This window comes from Nesoenas mayeri (assembly GCF_963082525.1).
Source record: "Nesoenas mayeri genome assembly, chromosome: 12".
In the NCBI taxonomy this organism is placed as follows: Eukaryota; Metazoa; Chordata; class Aves; order Columbiformes; family Columbidae; genus Nesoenas; species Nesoenas mayeri.
The window spans coordinates 8,567,204-8,585,740 of record NC_137547.1 but is presented as its reverse complement, the minus strand read 5'-3'; the positions used below and the strand labels follow the sequence as shown (position 1 = coordinate 8,585,740).

The window sequence follows — 18,537 nt, the reverse complement described above, 5'->3', positions numbered from 1 at the left end:
CTCCTTTGGAAACAGTGACCTGACCATGGAGGTGACAACGCTCTTGGAGCTGGAGAGGTCGTGGCTTTTCACGATGGGTCCCTCGTGGGGACCCGCTGGGAAAAGCCACGACCTCTCCAGCTCCTGGTTAATCTGGGGTGTAGCCGAAGGGTGCTACCAAATACCTGGCAAGGTGGTTGAGCTGAGGCCAAGCGTGGGCAGGAGAGAGCCATGCCGCATCCCCCCCGGCAGCGTTTGGGTGGCAGGGTCTGCTTCGTTTCTATTCCACGCGCGCAGCCTGTAATTTTGGTCTATTGAAGTCATAATTCACTACTGTGAAAATAAACATTTGTGTTAGCCCGCTTTATTCGGCGAGACTCGTCTGAATGTTAAGAATTCCCTGCTGCCGTGCTTGCACATGGCCTTGGCCACCAGGACAAAGTCCTGGCACCCGTGGCTGTACCCATGGCCACCTCCTTGCACACCTTGGGCAGGACCTCAGCATCCTTTGCACTCTGTCTCCAGGGATCCCTAGATTCCAACAGAGAGGAGATAGGGAGAGAAGTGAGCCAGGGATAACGAGGGAGCTAGCTACCGCAAGATACAAGTAATATAAAGGTAATATTTTGAATAAAGCAGATAGAGTCTAGCACCCACTCTGGACCCTTCCCTGCCTGCGCCTGTCCCTGGTTTTATTTGCTTGAGCTGTTTTGTGGGTGCTCCCACTTGCTGGGGGGATGCCCCAGCACCCACCCAGTGCCATCATCCCCAGCAGGAGGCAGGAGGATGCCCGAGCCACCCTCTGGCTGTCCCCATCCCTGTCCCCATCGCTGTCCCTGCTCAGCCCCGGCCACGGCTGGCCCCAGGGCTCCCCGAGTTTCTCCCTGCTGGGCGCAGTGGGCTGGTGCTTCCCCTCTCTATTTGCATCTTCCCAGCCTTTATCTTTCTCCCAGTCTCTGTATTGCTGCAATTACAGACACTTTAAAACACAATGATCTGGCTGTTAGCGTGATGGATGACAGAACCTTTCTGTCTGGTTTAAATCATTGCCGCCAGTGAGCAAACTTCCCCGGCTTAACCCATTCATGCCCCCCGACCCGGGCTGGTGGCTGCTGACTGGGCACTGCCCTGTGCCCCACGGCCACGCACTCACAGCACGTGTGGGTCCCATGGGTAGGGATGGAGGGGGATCTGGCATCGCTGGGGTCAGTGCTGGTGGGGAAACATCCCCCATCCCTCAGCTCCCCAGCTGCACAGAGTGGATGTGGCACAGTGGAGCACACGATGGGACCAGTCCCACTTGGGCAGAGCCGGTGGCCCCACTCTGCTGCAGTGGGAGAGCGATGGCCAGGCCAGGAGATGAACACCTGCCGAGGCCCAACAGCCTCCCTGGATCTGTCCCAGCCCCAGCCTGGCAATCCTTCCCCCGGCAAATCTGGAGCCGGGGCAGGATGGAGCCCTGTGGTTCCCACCCAGCAGAGAGGATGGAAACTCCGGTGACGAGTTTGCGTCGGTCACGCTGGTGCGTGATTGATGGTGCAGCCTGCGACAGCGCAGGGATTTGCTGCACATGCTATGGCGATTCCTGCTGCCTTTGTTTTGAGGCACCAGCATTCCCTGTCACTGCACATCCTGCCCTGCGCCTGCCAATGCCACCAGTGCCCCTCCATGGGTGTCTGGGTCCTGCAGGATGGTGTTGGTACCATCACCCATCATTCCTGTTCATGGGACCCATGGGGAGGAGGGATGTCCTCCATCTCTGCTGGGAGATGCTGCACCGGTGATGCTCGGGGAGATGGGGGTCCTTGCATCACAGCCTGGGGACAAGGCGGGGGACACCGGGGCTTGGCACGGTGCACACTGGTAGATAAGGTGCTCACTGAAGGCAGCTGAGGGCAACCGGCACCAACCCTTGCAGGAAATGGTCACCACCACGCGCCAGCCAGGCCCCCTATCTGCCCGCGCACATGACCCCAGCAGCTATCGGGGCCAAGCATATGGCTGGGGGACAATGTCGTGGGTGCCGCTGGCTCACGCTCTGCTGGGGCAGCCCCAGCCCTGTGCCACACTTGTGCCTTTGCAGCCACCACGGTGCTGGGGTCTCTATTCACACCTCACGGTGCCCAACCATCCATCCTGACCCACCACCTTTCTCCCTGTAGCTCTCGTTCAGCATTCTGCATGTCCCCAGCACCATGTTGTTCCCCTTCTCAGCCCCCACAGCTCAGGCTCGGGCTCAGCCCTGTCACTTCCCCATGTGCTGGTAAGAGCTGATTGCTGCTCAGGCTGCATCCCCCCTTCACCAGCCTCAGGCTTTTTAAAAAAGCCCATGGTGGTGGTTTATCAACCTTCCCCCTCGCCACACTGGTGAATCGTCCCCTCACCGGCACCCCGTGCAGCTGGGAGCTGCAGCAGACCTGCACCCGAGGGCACCGGTGGCCCCTCCACTGTGCCGTGCTGGGGGTCCTGCCACGGCCTGGCTCTCGGGGAGGCTCGTCTGGAGGTGAAGGCACTGAGCCGTGCCAGCACTCAGTTCTGCTGTGCCACAGGTTTCCTGTGTCACCCCCGGTGAGTCAGTCTGTCTGTTTGGGTTTTTCAATCTCTATCCTCTCCTTCCCAGAGAATCCCCGGTGCCTCTCTGTGGTTCTCACTAGATGTGGCTGTGCCAGCGGTGCCTGCCCAGAGCTTGGGAACAGCATGGGACAGCTCATGGGCAGTCACACCATGCAAAGCCCCATTTTACACAGGCACCCATTTGCTCAGAACATCCCCATGAGGATACCGTGCTCGGGAGCTGCTGGGCCAGGAAGGATCAATGTATCCACGATGGTCCCATTGCCCTGGCTGCATCCACAGGCTCAATGGTCTGAATCTCAGCACCTAAATCCATCCTGGAGTGAGCGGTGGGAGCTTGGCTGCAGCCCCCAGTGCTCTTCCCTTGGCATTTTTCTTGCAGCAGGAACCCTGGCTGGCGCTGCCTTTCCCTGCGCGTTAATTCATTGGAGAATGTGTGAGGGAGATAAGGCGCTGGTGGGGAGGCAGTGGCCGGCAAGGACGGCTTGCCTGCCCGCCAGCTATCGCCCGCCGCAGCTGCATCCGCTACGGTGACATCTGCTCAGCAGGAAGTGCCACTCAGCAGCCTTGCTGAAGAAAGGGGGTTCATTTGCACATGGCTTCCCTCTGTGCCCACTCGTGGGGGTCCCCAACCTTGGGGTCACCCCCGCAACAGCCACCTCGGCCCCTTGATTCCTCAGCCAAGGGCTGGAAGGAGCAGTCCCCTGGCTGTCACCGCCGGAAGCAGACCTGGAGGCTTTGTGGCTTTTGCACAACTTCCACGAACACTAAGTAAAAAAAAAATCCAGTTTTCCTGGCTGACAGATTCATTCCTGCTTTGTGGCATTCAAAGGGAAACCAGCCCCTACTGCTTATCATTCCTACTCACTCTGTGCTGCAGGCTTCAAAAAATCACCGGCTTTGCTTAAATACGAGGAGACTTCGGGATATGGCACCATTCTCTGTGTGCTTTAAGGTTTTGAGGCTGCTAGGGGCCAAGTTTCCAGCTTTTCTTTGCCATGGGAAGGCTGAGCTTCCACAAGAGCCACATCCTTGGGGCCTGGCCCCTGACACTGCCTGGGGATGCATAACCTTGGTGCGATGCCAAGGCTTGGAGACCTGGGAGCATCACTCAGCCCCGCTGTGGGCAGGCCCACTGGGGTTAACCGTGGGTTCACGTCCCTCTTCTCCCCCACAAACCAGGGGTACCTGCCTGCTTGCCATTCCTCCCGATCCCACAGCCTGCAACTGCCTGCACCGGGCTCTTTAATGATGGGAATGTAATTAGCTTGCATCGCACTTACAACACCTTGCATCCCTGCAAAAATCGATCACAGCTAGTGGGAGGCGGTGTGGCGCAGCCTGCCGTCACTCCAGCCCACAAGGAACTTATTTCAGGCCCTCCACCGGGGTCAAAATGCCCCAGCACTCAGCTCTGGCCACGGGGAGGTCAGCACCGATCTGTGCCGTGCCACAGGGAGCCGCAGGCTGGCAGTGGGGACGTCTGGGATTCGTTACAAGGTCCAGATGCAGTGGGGGACGTTGCGGATGTCTCTGGCCACCTGCATCGTTTCAGAGTTCCCAGGCTAAAAGCAGGGCTTGTTATCAAGAGCAAAAAATGTGCCACCTCTGTTGTATTTCATTTCCCTTTCTCCACCTCTTCCCTGCCCGCTGCGCGGTGGAGATAACAGCTCTCCGCGCCGAAGACAGAGCACGGGGCAGGCAACTGCCTCACCAGCCCTATCACTGCCTTGCCGGCCGCAAGGAAATCAGGAAGTTTGCAGAGATATTTGGCCAACAAAATAAACATTTCTCCTGCCAACCTCCTAACCGGCAGCTCGGCAAGCCCACAGCAATCTGCACAGCTCCCCTGGCTGCAGCCATCCGGTCACCAGTGCCCGCCAAGCCGCTGCGGCATCGCCCAGCTCCCGGCGCCTTATCAGCGGGTGCCCCTTGCTGGGAATGCACCGGACGTTGCTGCGGGTGGCAGGTCTGGGGACAGGGACCCCAGCGCAGCTCCCAGCCGCAATGAACTGGCACAGCACGATGGGAGCAGCACTCAGGATGCACCCCAACCGCTGCCCTCCCCCCTGTTGTCTCTGCATCCCCGACTTGTGAGGTGTGTGCCAGGACCGGTGGCAGGGCAGAGGGCTGCAGCTGGAACACCGTGCTGGCAGGGAGTGCAGCGTGCAAGGGGAAGCGAGGCAAAGGGCCAGTATTGTTCACTTGGGACAGACAAACGCCGGTGACTCAGCCGGCAGTCACTTTCCTGCCTGTGCTGGGCACAGGCCCTGGGCCCCCCTGAAATTGGTGGGGGGCTGTGGAATGCCCCTCACCCTTTGCATGGCCGCTGCTGGGGGGATGCTCCAACACAGGGCCACTGGATGCCCTGGTCATACAGAGCCTTGGTGTTGCCATGGGGTGGGATCCTTACCCTGGTGGCACAAACCTGCTGCACGCAGGATGCAGCCGCTGCCGGAGGCCAGCATGGGAGCACGCTCCTGAGCCACACGTGAGTCACTGACCCAAGAATTAACAAATAACCCCAGTAAACAGAGGACTGAAACTTTGTAAATGAAACCTAACCATAGCTGATTATTCACTATGATTAATTGCAGAGCAGACTCTGAAAGTGTCCCTGTGCCAGTGAGTTCACGGTGCCCCATGGTGCCACAGGTTTGGCCATGCCCTGGCTCCCTGCTCCCGCCAGCTGGTCCCCACGGGGATGCACTGATGGGCACCAGCCATGTGCTGCCCTTGGGGAGCACCTGTCCCCTGAGACTGCGTGTGACACTGGGGTGAGTCACCTGCATCACAGCATGGTCCTCAGCCACCCACCACCTTCCTCCCACTGCTGCCTCTGCCTTACCTTGGCTGGTCCTGCCTGCTGCCCTGGCCCAGGAGAGGTCGTCGTCCTGCTTGTGAGGTCCCCTGGGCATCCTGGGGGGGTGTCAGCACCTCAGTGCTACGAGGCTGGCAGAGGCTGGCACAGCCAGCCTGCTCCCATGTGTCGGTGCAGGAGGGAGATGTGGAGCACTGGTGGGGTGCAGTGGGGTGCAGGGTGTCCTGCCCTGCTGCAAGGGCCCTTCATGTGACAACTGGGGTCGGGGTGGCAGCAGAGCCGTGTCCCATGGCGAGGGGGAAGGTGAACAGCTGCCGGGCAGTGATAATGCGGCGGGCGGGGGGAGACCAGGCAGCTGCACCCGTGTCCTTCCCCAACAGGAACCATCTGTGACCAAGCCCAGCTCTGCTTTCCCTATCAGCCATTCCGCTCTGACTTCCCAACAACTTCCCCTTCGCGACGGCTTCACTTCCTCACTGTGAGGGGCTGGCGCAGTGCAACTCGGCACCGGCAGCACCATGCAGCATGGCAGCACCCGCATGGTGCAGCATGGCATGGCACGGCTGTCGTGGCAGAGCACAGCTGTCATGGTGCACCTTGGCATGAGCAGCATGGTGCAGCATGACACAGCAGAATTGGCATGATATGGCATGGCATGGCTGGTGAGGGTGCAGCTCAGCACAGGCAGCACCATGCAGCATGGCATGGCATAGCCAGTATAATTTGGCATAGTGTGGCGTGGCATGACATGGCACAGCTGTCAAGGTGCAGCACTAAAGTGGCATGCCAGTGCGGTACAGACAGCATGATGCAGCCCAGCATGGCATAGGTGGCATGGTGCAACACAGCGTGCTGCAGGATGGTGCTGTGGTGCATCGTGTTACCGTAGCCTGTGCCACATGGGGATAGCTGCAGCACAGCGTGGTACAGCCTGGCATGATGTGGTGCAGTCTGGCACAGCACAGCTGCTGCAGTGTAGCACACCACTGCCAGCATGGCGCAGCCCAGCACAATCAGCACGCTGCAACACTGAGGGCTCACTGCCCTGGCTGCAGCCCTGCGACCCGCTGACCCCTCTGCCTGGGGACAGCCATGGGGACAAGGATGTCCTCTGGCTGCTGCCAACACCATGAACTGCAGCTGCAGCATCAGCACTGGGCATGAGCCAGACGGGCTCCCTGTACCAGCCTCCTCCAGGCATCGCCCTGACCCACTCGGCACTTGGGATAACCCCCCCGGTGAGTGCTGAGCCCCTCTTTGCAGTCCATCCCTGCACCCCCACACCAGATACTGGGCTTCCTGACAGCCGCCAGTGAGAGAAACAACTTGTTAGAAAACTGAAAGGCAGCTCCGGGCTGCAGGTGGGAGGGAGGAAACGTGTCCTAAAAATACAGCAGCGCTTGCACGGTCCCTGAAGGTGGCTGAGCAGATGGCATGTCTCGGCGGCCACCTGGGCTCTCGCAGATGGTACCCGGGGCTCCCCGCTTCATGTCTGTGGCCTGGGGCTCCTGGAGGGGGGACAATGGCAAAAGGACAGTGGAGGATAAGTGGGAAGGACGGTCCCAGAGTGTGGAGGTGAGAGGTGCTGTGCTGCAGGGACACAGGCTGCAGGCAGAGCGGGGTGAAGTGGGGTGTCACTGGCAGGATTTGCAGCATCTTTGTCCTCTGGGTGCAGCCCATGGCCTCAGGGGATGGTGACCACAGTCTGGGTGCTGCAGGGAGATGAGGGGAAGCCCCAGCATGGGGCTGATGCACCAGGGGAAAGGACCACATGGCCACGAACCGCAGCCCCAACCCAGCCAGGGCTGCACGCTGGAGGGGGGATGCTGTAGCTGCCCCCAGCATGCCCTGGACCTGCATCCTGTATCCCAGCGATGCTGAGGGATCCCAGCTCTATCCCATCCACCGTGGTGATGCTTGTACCCCAGCAGTGAGGGCAGAGCAGCCCGGCCACGGGGACCGAGGACTTTTGGTAGCATGTGGCTGCAGGGAGGGGAGGGCTCCCAGCTGCCTGTCCCACCGAGCAGAAGGGTTTCCATCCGTCTTTCGTGCTCTTGCCTCTTCCTCTTTTATTTCTGGTGGGGTGGCTGGCCACAGGCCCAGGTGGGCTCAGCATCATTGGTTTGGGGTTTTGCCAAGCCGCCCTGCAGCGAGGGTCAGGCTCGCCTGCGCCAGGAGACAGAAAGTGCATGGGGGATTAAATGGCAGTGGTGGCTCCTGCGGAGTGTCCCAGGGCAGCAAGTTGAAACCAGAGGGTATCAGGGCTGGCCAGGAAAATCCCCCCCAGCTGTGGCCCCGTGTCCCCTGTGTCACCTGCAGCCAGAGGGTTTTCTTTGCAGGGAAACAGGAGAGCACCTGCTCAGGCAGCTGCAGGCGCCTGCACCAGATGAGGAATGCCCTGGCGTGGAGGGAAACCCTGGGGTCTGCCTTGGTGTGGGGGGAACCCCTGGGGTCCTGGGGTCTGCCTTGGTGTGGGTGGGGATCCCTGGGGTCAACCTCAGGATGGGGGGAATCCCAGGCATCTCGGGGCACAGGACAGCTCTCCCCCAACCCTCTGGGGAGCTTGCCGGTGCTCCCAGCCAGTTTCTCTCTGAGTCAGAGCCACAGGCTTGCTGCAGAGCAGAAACTTCCCCCCCGGTGCAGAAGAAGCGGGATGGGCTCCCACCACCACCACGCTCAGAGCATGAGGGCAGCAGGAGGGCAGAAACCCCGGGGGCAGCCGGGGCACCCGCCACCCACCTTCACACTTACCAGGGCCACGCCAACCCCGCACTTGGCACTGCACGGTGCCCCGGTGCTGGGGAGTTCCCCGGGGGGTGCTCACCGCCTTCCCCCCTGCCTGCAGCACCCACTGCCTTCCCCTTTCTGTTTAACAGTGATGCGGCCACCCCCGGGTGGGAAACCCGAGGTAAAAGGAAGTCACAGCAATAATCCGTGAGCAAAATATCACTGACAGCTGCCGGAACCGAAAAGAGACCATCGCCACCCAAAGTGGGTGCTACCTTTTGGGGTGGGACACACATGGCCTGGGCTGCATACAAGTGTGTGGATTTGATGGAATGGGATGGGATGGCATGGGATGGCATGGGATGGGTGGGATGGCATGGGATGGGTGGGATGGCATGGGATGGGTGGGATGCAGGTTTATACACCAATGCCCAAACCTGCCTCTTCCAGCCTCAGGAAATGTGGATGTGGGTGCAAAGGCAGGAGGTGCGGGAGCTGGGAATGGGAAGGAGAGAGGCAGCTGAGCCAGGAAGACGGAAGCTGCCGAGAGTTCACATGAAACACAAAGGCAAATTCTTTGAGGAAAAAAAAAAAAAAAAGAAAAAAAAAAGAAGAAATCAAAGGGATGTGGAGAGGGAGATAAGAAGGAAGACAGAGCAGGAGACGAGGGAGTGGAGAGGACATGGGCAGAGGGAGGCAGAAACGCGGGCGGAGGCGAAGCGGGAGCTGGGGGAGCTGTCTGGCGCGGTCCCTATCACCTCTCTCCATCACGGCAGCCTAACCTCAAGTAGTTTTTCACCGAGATTGGAGTGATCAGGTAGGGCTGCCCTCGCAGGCAGCTACAGGGCCGTGAATAAGCACCTGCTTATCTCTGCCCAACGGCTGTGCACGGCTGCAGATTGCGGGGAGGACGGGGAGCTGCTGCAGGCTGCGATTTCCATATCAGCGCCCTGCAGCCGCCTGCACCAAATAAACACAACAGCCCCATGGACAAAAGGTTAATTATCAATTTTCAGAAAGGGAGAGAGAGGGGAGGGAGAGAGGGGAACAGAACGGCTGTTGCCAGCCACGGGGACGCACAGCCGCCCCCCGCCGGGGTGCTGGGCTCTGTGCCCTGGGTGCAGCATCCCCATGGTCCCTGGGGCTGTGTCGGCACCTCCAGGCTTCAGGATGGAGGATGAGATATGGGGATGGAAATGGAGATTGGGGTGGGGATGGAGACTGGGATGGGGACAGGGATGAGGATAGAGATGGGGATGGAGATGAGAATGGAGTTGGAGATGGAAATGGAAATGGAGATGGGGACAGGGATAGAGATGGGGATGAGGATGGAGATGAAGATGAAGATGGAGTTGGAGATGGAGACAGAGATGATGGAAATGGATATGGAGATGGAGACAGTGGGATGGGGACAGTGGTGGGTCTGTGTGTGCACAGGGGCAGTGGGATTGGGGGAAGATGTAGGGAGAAAGGGCCCCTCGCAGCCTCCCAGCTGGGCAGGGGCAGGGTTGGGGGAAGGCACATCCTCCTCCTCATGGGCATGCAAGTCCCCACCTGCTCCGCTCCCCACAGCTGCATTTCTGCATTCACCTCTTTCCCCCTCATATTGGAGCAGCCGTGGGCTCCCAGTTTGGCCAGGTCACAGAACTCAGAGAGAGATGGGGAGGGAAGAGCTGCCCTGATCACCCCAGCCCTGCAGGAAGGGGCAGGCAGGTGGTGGTGTCCCCCTGCTTGTGTGTTAGACCAGACAAAGCCATTGGGGACCCTCTTAGCCCCAGCCAGCAAGGATGGCCTCATGCGTGCCCTTGATGCTCCCAGCTCTCATGGGGAGACACGATGCCCGAGAACATGGCATGGGGCAGCAGCCGCCACACTGCCAGGAGCCTCAAGCCCACACAGTGCCAGATTTATCCACCAACATGCTCCTAAAAATAGGCAGAAGCCGGGAGGCTGGCGAGCAGCATCTGCTACGATGGGGAGTGAGCAGGGAGCTTGGGATCTCATCCTGTGGGGCTGGGGTGTATGGGGCTGGGGTGCACAGGGCTGGGTGCACAGGCTTGGGGTGCACAGGGCCAGGGTATACAGGACTGAGGTGCATGGGGCTGGGGTGCACAGAGCCAGCCCCAGCATGCTTTGGCTGCAGCAGTTTTTGGAGCTACCAATGCAGGAGGATGAAGCCATCCCTGTGCCAACCCGATACCAGGGGCAGGAGGACACGAGGATGCGGATGAGATGTCCTCAGGGTTGAGACAATACTTATCCACTGGGTAATTAGATGTGCGGCTGTGGCGAAGAATATTGGGGGTTAATATTATAACATTTAGCACTTCAGCAGGGCTTTTGTGTGCGCAGGGCTCTGCAGCTCTTGCCTGACAGATGCTTGCAGGACCAGGGTGGGCGAGGAGCAGAGTTTTGTCAGAGGATTTGGGGTGAGAAGTGGGGAGCAGAGCTGGGGCTGGCAGGGAGCACTGGGGTCTCTGCTGTAACCTTGACCTACTCCACGCCCCAAGAGGGATCTGGTCTCCAGCTGGCAAAACGTGCTAAAAATACCGGACTAAATATCCGGGGGAATGCAGGTGGCATGTGATCAGCCCAGGCTGGGGAAGCCAGCCCCCGTTGCCTCTTCCCCAGCCCCCCCAAGCTAACCCCAGCCCAAAATACTAACCCAGGGCCCATCTGGTGTCCAACTGATGAGCACAGATGTGGTTGGGATTTCCAGGCTGGCTGGCAGCCATTCAGACCTGTCGCAAGCTGCACCTGCTGCTGGATATTTTCCCTTCTGGATTTATTCTCCCCCTCCCAGCAGCCTCAGGCACCCCCAGGGCTGGGCAGGCAGTGGGAGACCTCCCCCAAGTGATGACCATCCTGCCCCACACCCACCCCTGCCATAGATAGGGATGTGGAAGCAGGAGAGGGTTGAATTAAATGAGCAAGTGAGGCGGCTTGAAAGGGACATCTCGGTGACATCCCTGGCTGGCTGCTGCCACAGAGATGCGAACCTTTCATTGCAGACAACAAGCCCAAGTGATGCTCTTGGGCTTGAAGCCTCATCAGTGCATTACCCAGCTCCTCAGCCTCCCCCCTCTCAAATTAACATGCCATTATTATTTTTTAACAAGGCTCTCCCAGATCAGATGTTGACCCCCTGTAATGATCGCACAGCCTGCAGAGGGAATAAACAGCAAATCCCCTTTTAAATGAAGGCCTGGCAGAGGGATTAGGAGCAAAGGGGTGGCCTCGTCCCACCCCCCCTAGGCTGGGGGCTGCCTGTGCAGATATGCGATGCAGGAGGAGGCCTTGTCTGTCCGTCTGGCCCGTCTGAAGTGGTCCTGTGTGATAGGGAGTGATTAGGATTAGACACATCCAGGATGAGAGTTTTTTCACCAGATAGAGATGATAATGGGACCCATGGGGAGGATTATGGTCCCCGTCGCTCCAAGAGAGCTGCCATCTGTGTCTCCCGACAGGTCTGCTCTCCCAATGCACCCAGCTGGACTCTTCCTTGCCTGTCCTGGGTCCCCAAATGTGTGGAAACAAGGGCTTGAGCCCATCCAGGGTGGGACATGGGCTGTCTTGCGCATGAGCACAGCACCCCACATCTCTGCACATCGCTGGGGTGCTCAGACATCTCCCTGCATTGCTGAGGCATCCAGCACCCCTGGGAAACCCAACATCTGTGCATCCCCGGGGCACCCAGCATCGCTGTATCCCTGGAGTACTGGCATCCCTGCACATCCCTAGGGCACCCAGCATCCTTCTGCACATCCCTGAGGCACCCAGCATCCCTGTATCCCTGGGGAATCCAGCATCCCTCTGCATCCCCAGGGCACCCAGCATCCCTGCATCCCAAGGATGCTCAGCATCCCTGAACGTCCCTGGGGCACTCAGCATCCCTGGGAAACCCAGCATCTGTGCATCTCTGGGGCACTCAGCATCACTGCATCCCTGCACATCCATGGGCTGCTCAGCATCCCCCCCATCATATCTCCAAGGCATGCAGCATCCCTACGTGTCCCTGGGACACTCAGCATCCTGCTGCCATCAGGGCCACTCTGGGGCTGTGCTGTGGCCATCACCTCCCAGAGGAACAGGGAAAGGTTCCCAGCTCCTACCCTAAAAACCTCCTGGGATTCTGAACACCGCAAATCAGAGCTGGTGGCACTGGTGGGTGGCTGGGGGAGCAACGTCTTACAGCCTCCGGGCTGCAAAGGATGGTATGTGGGAAAGGGAGGCTGCGAACTGGGAGAAAGACAGGGCAAAAACCCAGCCAGTGTTCTACCAGGTTAATAAAAAGAGAAAAAAAGGGTTTACGAACGTTGTGGTTTATTTGGATTTAAGGATTTCAGCCACACAGTCACTCTTTTCCTTCCTAAAGTGAACATGACTCCTGTTCTTGCTTGAAGGTGTGAGGATGGGCATGGAGGCTGGAGGGGTCTCCTGCCCGACAAGCAGCAGCCGGCGGGGGCTGGGCTTGGGGACATCATTGCCATGGCTGTGACAGTGCCAGTGTCCTGGTGCTGGGCAGGGTGACAGGGGTTTGCTGCCCACAGCATCCTTCCAGGGACATCGAGGCAGGCTCAGGGCACTCAGCCAATGCTGCCACCTCCCTTGGGGTGGCTTTGGGGCTTTGGGATGCTGGCTGGGGGACAGGGTGACATACTCCTGTGATAATGTGGCACGAGGCTCCCCAGCCCCAGCCTTTGCCATCCCCAGAGCCAGATGAGCATCCCCCAGCTACTGCGGAGGAGCTGGGGGCGAACTGGCCCGTTCCCATCACCCACAGCATATTTCTCTGCTGAAGTCAGAGCCACCCGGCCAAGCAGCAAATTGCACAAACATTTCCTATTTGGGATGTCCGCACCAGGCACTGTGTCCCCAGCCATGGTGCTGTCCCCAGGGCCACAGGGGCTGTGCACACGTGTGTGCATGGCCAGAGGAACCTACTGAAGGCTGGAACTGCTGCGATCACTGTAATTATGGAGAGAGAGAGAGTGGCATTTTGAAGTTTGGATAAAACCTTAATTGAAGTCTTGGCTGCTGTTAATTATATTAGAGACAGAGTGAGCGATGGGCTTTTTATTAGTTAATGAGGATTTTCATTTTCCAGTGGAGGAGCCCTTTGATGTTTCCAGGACTAATGGCTATTAAATTCAACTTGTTTGCTTTGCTGCTGGTCCAGGGTGATGGGGGAGCAGAAGCTGCTCCGGCCATGGTGCCTGGGACTGGCCGGGATCCACAGGCCACCACAGTGAGGGGACAAGGATGCCCACAGCACAAGCTGGAACTTGTCCTGCTACCTACATAGATTTTTACAGACTATCTTTAAAACCTGTGGCAGGCTGCAACCCTCCTCCTGCAATTAGCATTTATTATGATTATTTCACATTCGCTACCAGCGGAGTTGAGAGCCAGCGCTACCCACCTTCTGAAAACATTTGCAAATGTCTTTGCGTCGTTTTTCCCACTCGTGGAGGGGAAGGGCTCTACAAACAGTTTGCTGTGAATATTCAGAGCTCGGGACCGGGGAGGTGACACCAGCCGTGCTGGTCCTGTGCCCCAGCCACGTGGCCCGGCGGCTGCTCCCCAGCTGGATGATTTGTAGAACTAATCAAGGCAGAGCGTACTTTGAATTTCAAATGCTGACAGGGAAGAGCCAGGCAGGAATCTGGGCTTTGGGGAATATTCAGGAAGAAAATGGGTTTATGATCAGCCTCCGCTGCAGCCCGAGCCATCCTGTGTAGGACTCCTAACCCATGGCACTTGAGTGGGCTCGTGGCACAGTCCCAGGAAACCCAGTAAAGCCACTTAAACATTTTTTGGGGTGCTGATGTGCCCGGTGTTGCTCTGCAATGTGGCTGGGGCTGTGCCAGTGGGACTGGATGGAGTTGGATAGGGTGGGATGGGGAGGGGATGGGAGGAGGATGGAATGGGGATAGAATGAGATGGGATGGGGAGGGGACCGGGATGGGATGGGATGGGATGGGATGGGATGGGATGGGATGTGGGGGTCAGTCCTAGATGCTCCAGGACATTGGTGGCAGTGGGGACGGGTCCCTCTGCAGCAACACCGTGACAGCAGTGAGGGATGCTCATGAGACTGGGGGACAGTGGGTTCTGGTGGGGGGATCAGCTGCTGAGCCATCCCTGAGCTCAGCCCCACAGCTGGGGACATGTAGGACAGCACAGTTTGCTCCCCCCAGCCCCCCAAATCACAGCTCATCCCCTCGTGGGGGGCCACGCTGCGTGCGGCCGCCGCGGGGCAGGTGGGGAGGGCGGGGGGGCACTTCCCCCGTAATTACCCCTTGTCCTTCCCCGTCACGCTGCGTGGGGGGAGCCGAGGGGGGGCACAGCTTAAGCTATCAATGGTCCTGCCTTGATGGGAATAAAATATGCACTGAAAGACATGAAAATGGAGTAAATAAAAGAGATAAAAATGGAACGATCAAGCCAGCAACTTCTCCTCCTCTGATTAAAAAGAGGGAGCGGGGGGGGAGAGGGGATGCGCTGAGCCCTTGAAGAGGCAGCTGCTGCCGCAGCCGCAGCCCTGATAAAGGGGCTGAGGCAGCCTGTTTGGGAGAGATAAAGTGAAGTCCCAGCGTTTACTGTCCTCAATCCAAGCCTTACCATCAATATTAATACAGCCTGACAAACTGGCGTTTAAGATAGAATAAATATAGACTGGTTCTGCTATTACCTAGACCTTATTAATCTGCTTGGAGGCATTTAAATGCCGTTAAAAATATGGAGTTTACTCGCTGGGACTTCAATAGCTTTACAATCCATCAGAGTTTTGATTTCCATCCTCCTCCTCCTCTTCCCAAGGCGTTGTCTGGGGGTGCCCACTGACCCCCAGCACCCCATGCAGGAAACGGGGACCATGGTGAGGGGTACCAGGATGGAAACTTTGCTGCAGAGTGATGGTGATGGCCAGGAGATTACCCAGGGCCATCAGGCCATGAAGACACGAATCCCTCGGAGCTGGTAAACGGAGCATCCCAGACATGGAGAGCCAGGACCCATTTCCCTGATGATGGAAAACTCACCTGTGTGCTCCTTATGAGGAGAAACTCAGGGCTCCCATCCTGAGTGATGCTGCTTTCTCAGCAGCATTTTTAGGCAAGGTATCCAGGGTGCTCAGTGGGTCCCCAGAACCTTCCCTGGGCCACCCTGTTCCCTCAGCACCCACAGGGCAGTAGGGACAACCCAGCACAGGGCAGGATTGATGGGTGCCAGGTGCACGGGACACCCTGCCATGGGGATGGACCTATGGGTGCCGAGCACACAGCAGGGTGCACCCTGGTCTGGAGCAGGACCCATGGGTGCCATGTGCATGGTTGGGTCACCTTGGTATGGAGTAAGACCCACAGGTGCCACGCATGTGGCAGGGTGCACCCTGGTAAAGGGCAGGACCCATGGGTGCCACATGCATGGCAGGGGGACCTTGGTATGGGGAAGAAACCACAGGTGCCAAGAGCATGGCAGGGTGCACCCTCATCTGGAGCAGGACCCATGGGTGCCGGGCACATTGTAGGGTGCACCCCAGTATGGGACATCACCCACAGGTGCCAGGCTCATGGTAGGGTGCACCCCAGTATGGGACAGCACCCACAGGTGCCAGGCTCATGGTAGGGTGCACCCCAGTGTGGGACAGCACCCCTGTGTGCTAGGCGCATGGCAGGGCCACCCCGGCGCGGGGCCCTGTGCAAGGCGTCGGGTGCAGATGGAGCGAGCGGGCGCGCGTGTGGGGCGGCGCGGGAAGCGGGCGGGCGGCGGGGAGCGGCGCTCATTAGACGTGGATTATTCATCGGCAGCTTCTGTCGCCTGCCATCTGTTCCCGGCTGCGGGCGGCAGCAGCCCAACGGGGCTGCCACGGCCCTGCTCCTGCTGTCACATCTGGGTGCCACCAGAGCTGGCAGTGCACATGGGTGCGGGATGTCCCTGCTGCCCCACAGAATGATGCTCCATGGGGTGGGTGGGTGCCTCATGGTGTCCCACTGGGCATCCTGCGGGACAGAGTCCCCCAAGGTGGCCAAAGCCCTGTTTCTGCTGACTCTGCTTCTCCACAGGCCGGTTCACTGATTGTTCTCACAGTGCTGGAGCAGGATTCGGTCCTTGCCTCCCCCTCAGAGCTCATGTACAGCCCCAAAGCACAAATTCCCCCTGCCTCAGCGCCAGGGACTGATCCTGCTTTGCTGCAAGCTGACTAGGAGCAGAGCCCCAGCAATGTAATTAATTTTATAGCTGTAACTAATTGCAGGAGCACGGAGCTGGGGGGGCTCAGCTCCGAGCCCCCTGGGATGGGGAATGAGGCTCCCATCCGCACTGTGATGCTGGGCAGGTTGGGTGGCAGCGGCACCCGTGGCAGTTGTGGGGCGGGAAGAGGGTTTGCACGCCCTTGATTGTGCCATGGGTGCCATGGCCCATGGCAACATTTGGTGCTCAGCCCTTGGCAGGATAGGACCCCTCCCAATCATAGGGGCAGCTCCGAGCTATGGCCCAAACCCGGGATTGGACTTTCCCTCCTCAGAGCATAGCAGCTGAGCACACCTTCATCCTGCTGCCTTTTAATTAAATCTCTTGATGAACTATCTAATGAGAGCACAGCATCCCTGCAGGCTCTCCAGTGAGCTGCCTGGGCTGAAGGTGAGGTCCCAGCACAGGGGACATACATTATCTCGCCGTCCCCTCCCCAGTGCCTCCTCTGCTTCTGCATCCCACAGCTCACACAGAGGGACCGGAGCACTAACCAGGCCAGGAACTCACTGCTCTAAATTGATAATTGTCAGGTTTTAATTGCTCTGCAAACGAATGACCTTTTGCATCTTCCAGTGAGGCCGTGAAACATCTCCCTGAGTGGGAGCAGGCATGCAGTGGGGGACAGGAGGGGGATGCCACACCACTTGCTTCGCTCAGACCCATTGGTGACAGGGACAAGGCCAGGGGATGGCACACTGAAGGCTGAGCATGGAGACCCTGGGCTTGCCCCCAGCACTCCTGTCCTGTTGCAGGCAGGACATGAAGGAGCAGAGAAGAATTCAGACCCTGTTGCACAGCGTGGAGAAGTATGGTGGGAGCTGCCAGGATGGAAACAGGACCAAGGTATCCTGGGACAGGGGACCTTCCCTGGCCCTGGGGTGAGCAAGGTACCTCCAGCCATGGCTGGCCTTGCCCTGGGAGCGAGCATCCCTGGGGTGGAGCAGGTACCCTGAGCCCAGCATGGTGCAGCAACCAGCTGTGGCCCCGAGAGCTGCCTGCAATCCAGGCACGGTCCCTGCCTGCCTAGCGCTGCCTGCGCTTCGCTCTGCATGCTCCTGCTCGCTGCCAGCCTTCGTTTCTCCCTCCCGCAGAAAGGAGCCCTTCTCCTGACGATAATTACTGAAAAGTTCAGTGCTGAGAGAGATGAGGGGGAGGGATGTATTAAAATGCATGTGCACAGCTTGGGCCTTGCAGCAGATGTTGGCATAATTAGAGAGGAAAAAATTATGAAATTAATTTGTGGTTCAATGTAAATTTTGGCACTGGGGGGAAAGCGCGGTCTCACTCGCCTCCCGTGTGCTGCTGCCGGCGCACGCTCCCTTGCTTGTGCGGTGTCACACAGGGGCTGCTGCTGGGACCATGCTGTGGGGGGATCAGGGGGCACTGGAGCATGGGGAGGGGGACGAGGTGATGGGTAACACTTAGAGAGGTGACAGTGTTTGAGAGCTCTGGCTCCATGGCATCAGGGCATGGAGAGGTGGGCCAGCAGTCCCTGTAAATGAGGATGCAGAAAGAGGAGATCTGGGAGGTAAAAATAAAAACTAGAGTCCAGTAATGGCCATGGTTGGTATTTCTGCTGGCTCGCACAAATATGCATTTGTGTCACAATTGGCTTGGGGACACTTCCCTTCGTGGGGACAGAGTTGAGCTGTGGCAGCACCCTCCTCGTAGACATGACAGTGACATTCCCAGAGCTGTGCTAGAGCAGGGAACCACGAGCAGCCAGACCAAGCTCTGCTTTCCCCGCTCGGCTTTTCCCATCTCCTCTTCCTTTGGGAACCAGAGAAGAATTAATATCTGCCGCCTCCCCCCACCCATCCCCAGTCCCTGAGGAGGGACGCAGGCACAGGTTAATGTGCCCATTGATCGGCAGCATCCCCAGTTATGGTTGCCCTGTGCCACAATGTGCCATTGCCCATTTTGCCATCCCTGGTGGATGATGGATGGTCTATCTCACATCAGGCACGATCTGTCACCGCTGCCTGGGACATTGAGGTCAGGCCCAGGCACTGCAGCTGTGCTGGGCTGGGTGGCATGGGGAGACAGGGGGGCTCTGTCCTGGACCTTACATCTCTTCCGCTTGCAGTTTGCATTTATCTGCAGAGGTTGGGGAGTCTCCGAATTTGAGCTTCTGAAGGAGAGGGGGAGCTGCAGGAGATGCTCCCAAAGGTGGGGCTGAG

At 58.6% G+C, this 18,537-nt stretch overlaps 1 protein-coding gene and 1 long non-coding RNA gene across 4 annotated transcripts in view; both read right to left on the bottom strand.

The window, feature by feature from the left end:
* CBFA2T3 (CBFA2/RUNX1 partner transcriptional co-repressor 3) overlaps positions 1-5,727 on the bottom strand; it is a 28,774-nt gene extending 23,047 nt beyond the window's left edge. Inside the window, exon 1 of one of the 3 annotated variants that reach the window (XM_080351669.1) lies at positions 5,402-5,727. In XM_080351669.1, coding sequence (XP_080207795.1) covers positions 5,402-5,471 — 70 coding nt within the window. In that variant the 5' untranslated portion in view covers positions 5,472-5,727. The remainder of the gene's footprint in view (positions 1-5,401) is intronic. The other 2 variants (XM_080351667.1, XM_080351670.1) reach the window with 2 other exon arrangements.
* LOC308044801 lies at positions 328-3,757 on the bottom strand. The gene is made up of 2 exons (XR_013922658.1): positions 2,762-3,757; positions 328-510 (listed from the first exon to the last, which is right to left on the bottom strand). It is a non-coding gene; the product is annotated as an uncharacterized lncRNA (long non-coding RNA).
* Positions 5,728-18,537: the final 12,810 nt, after the last annotated feature.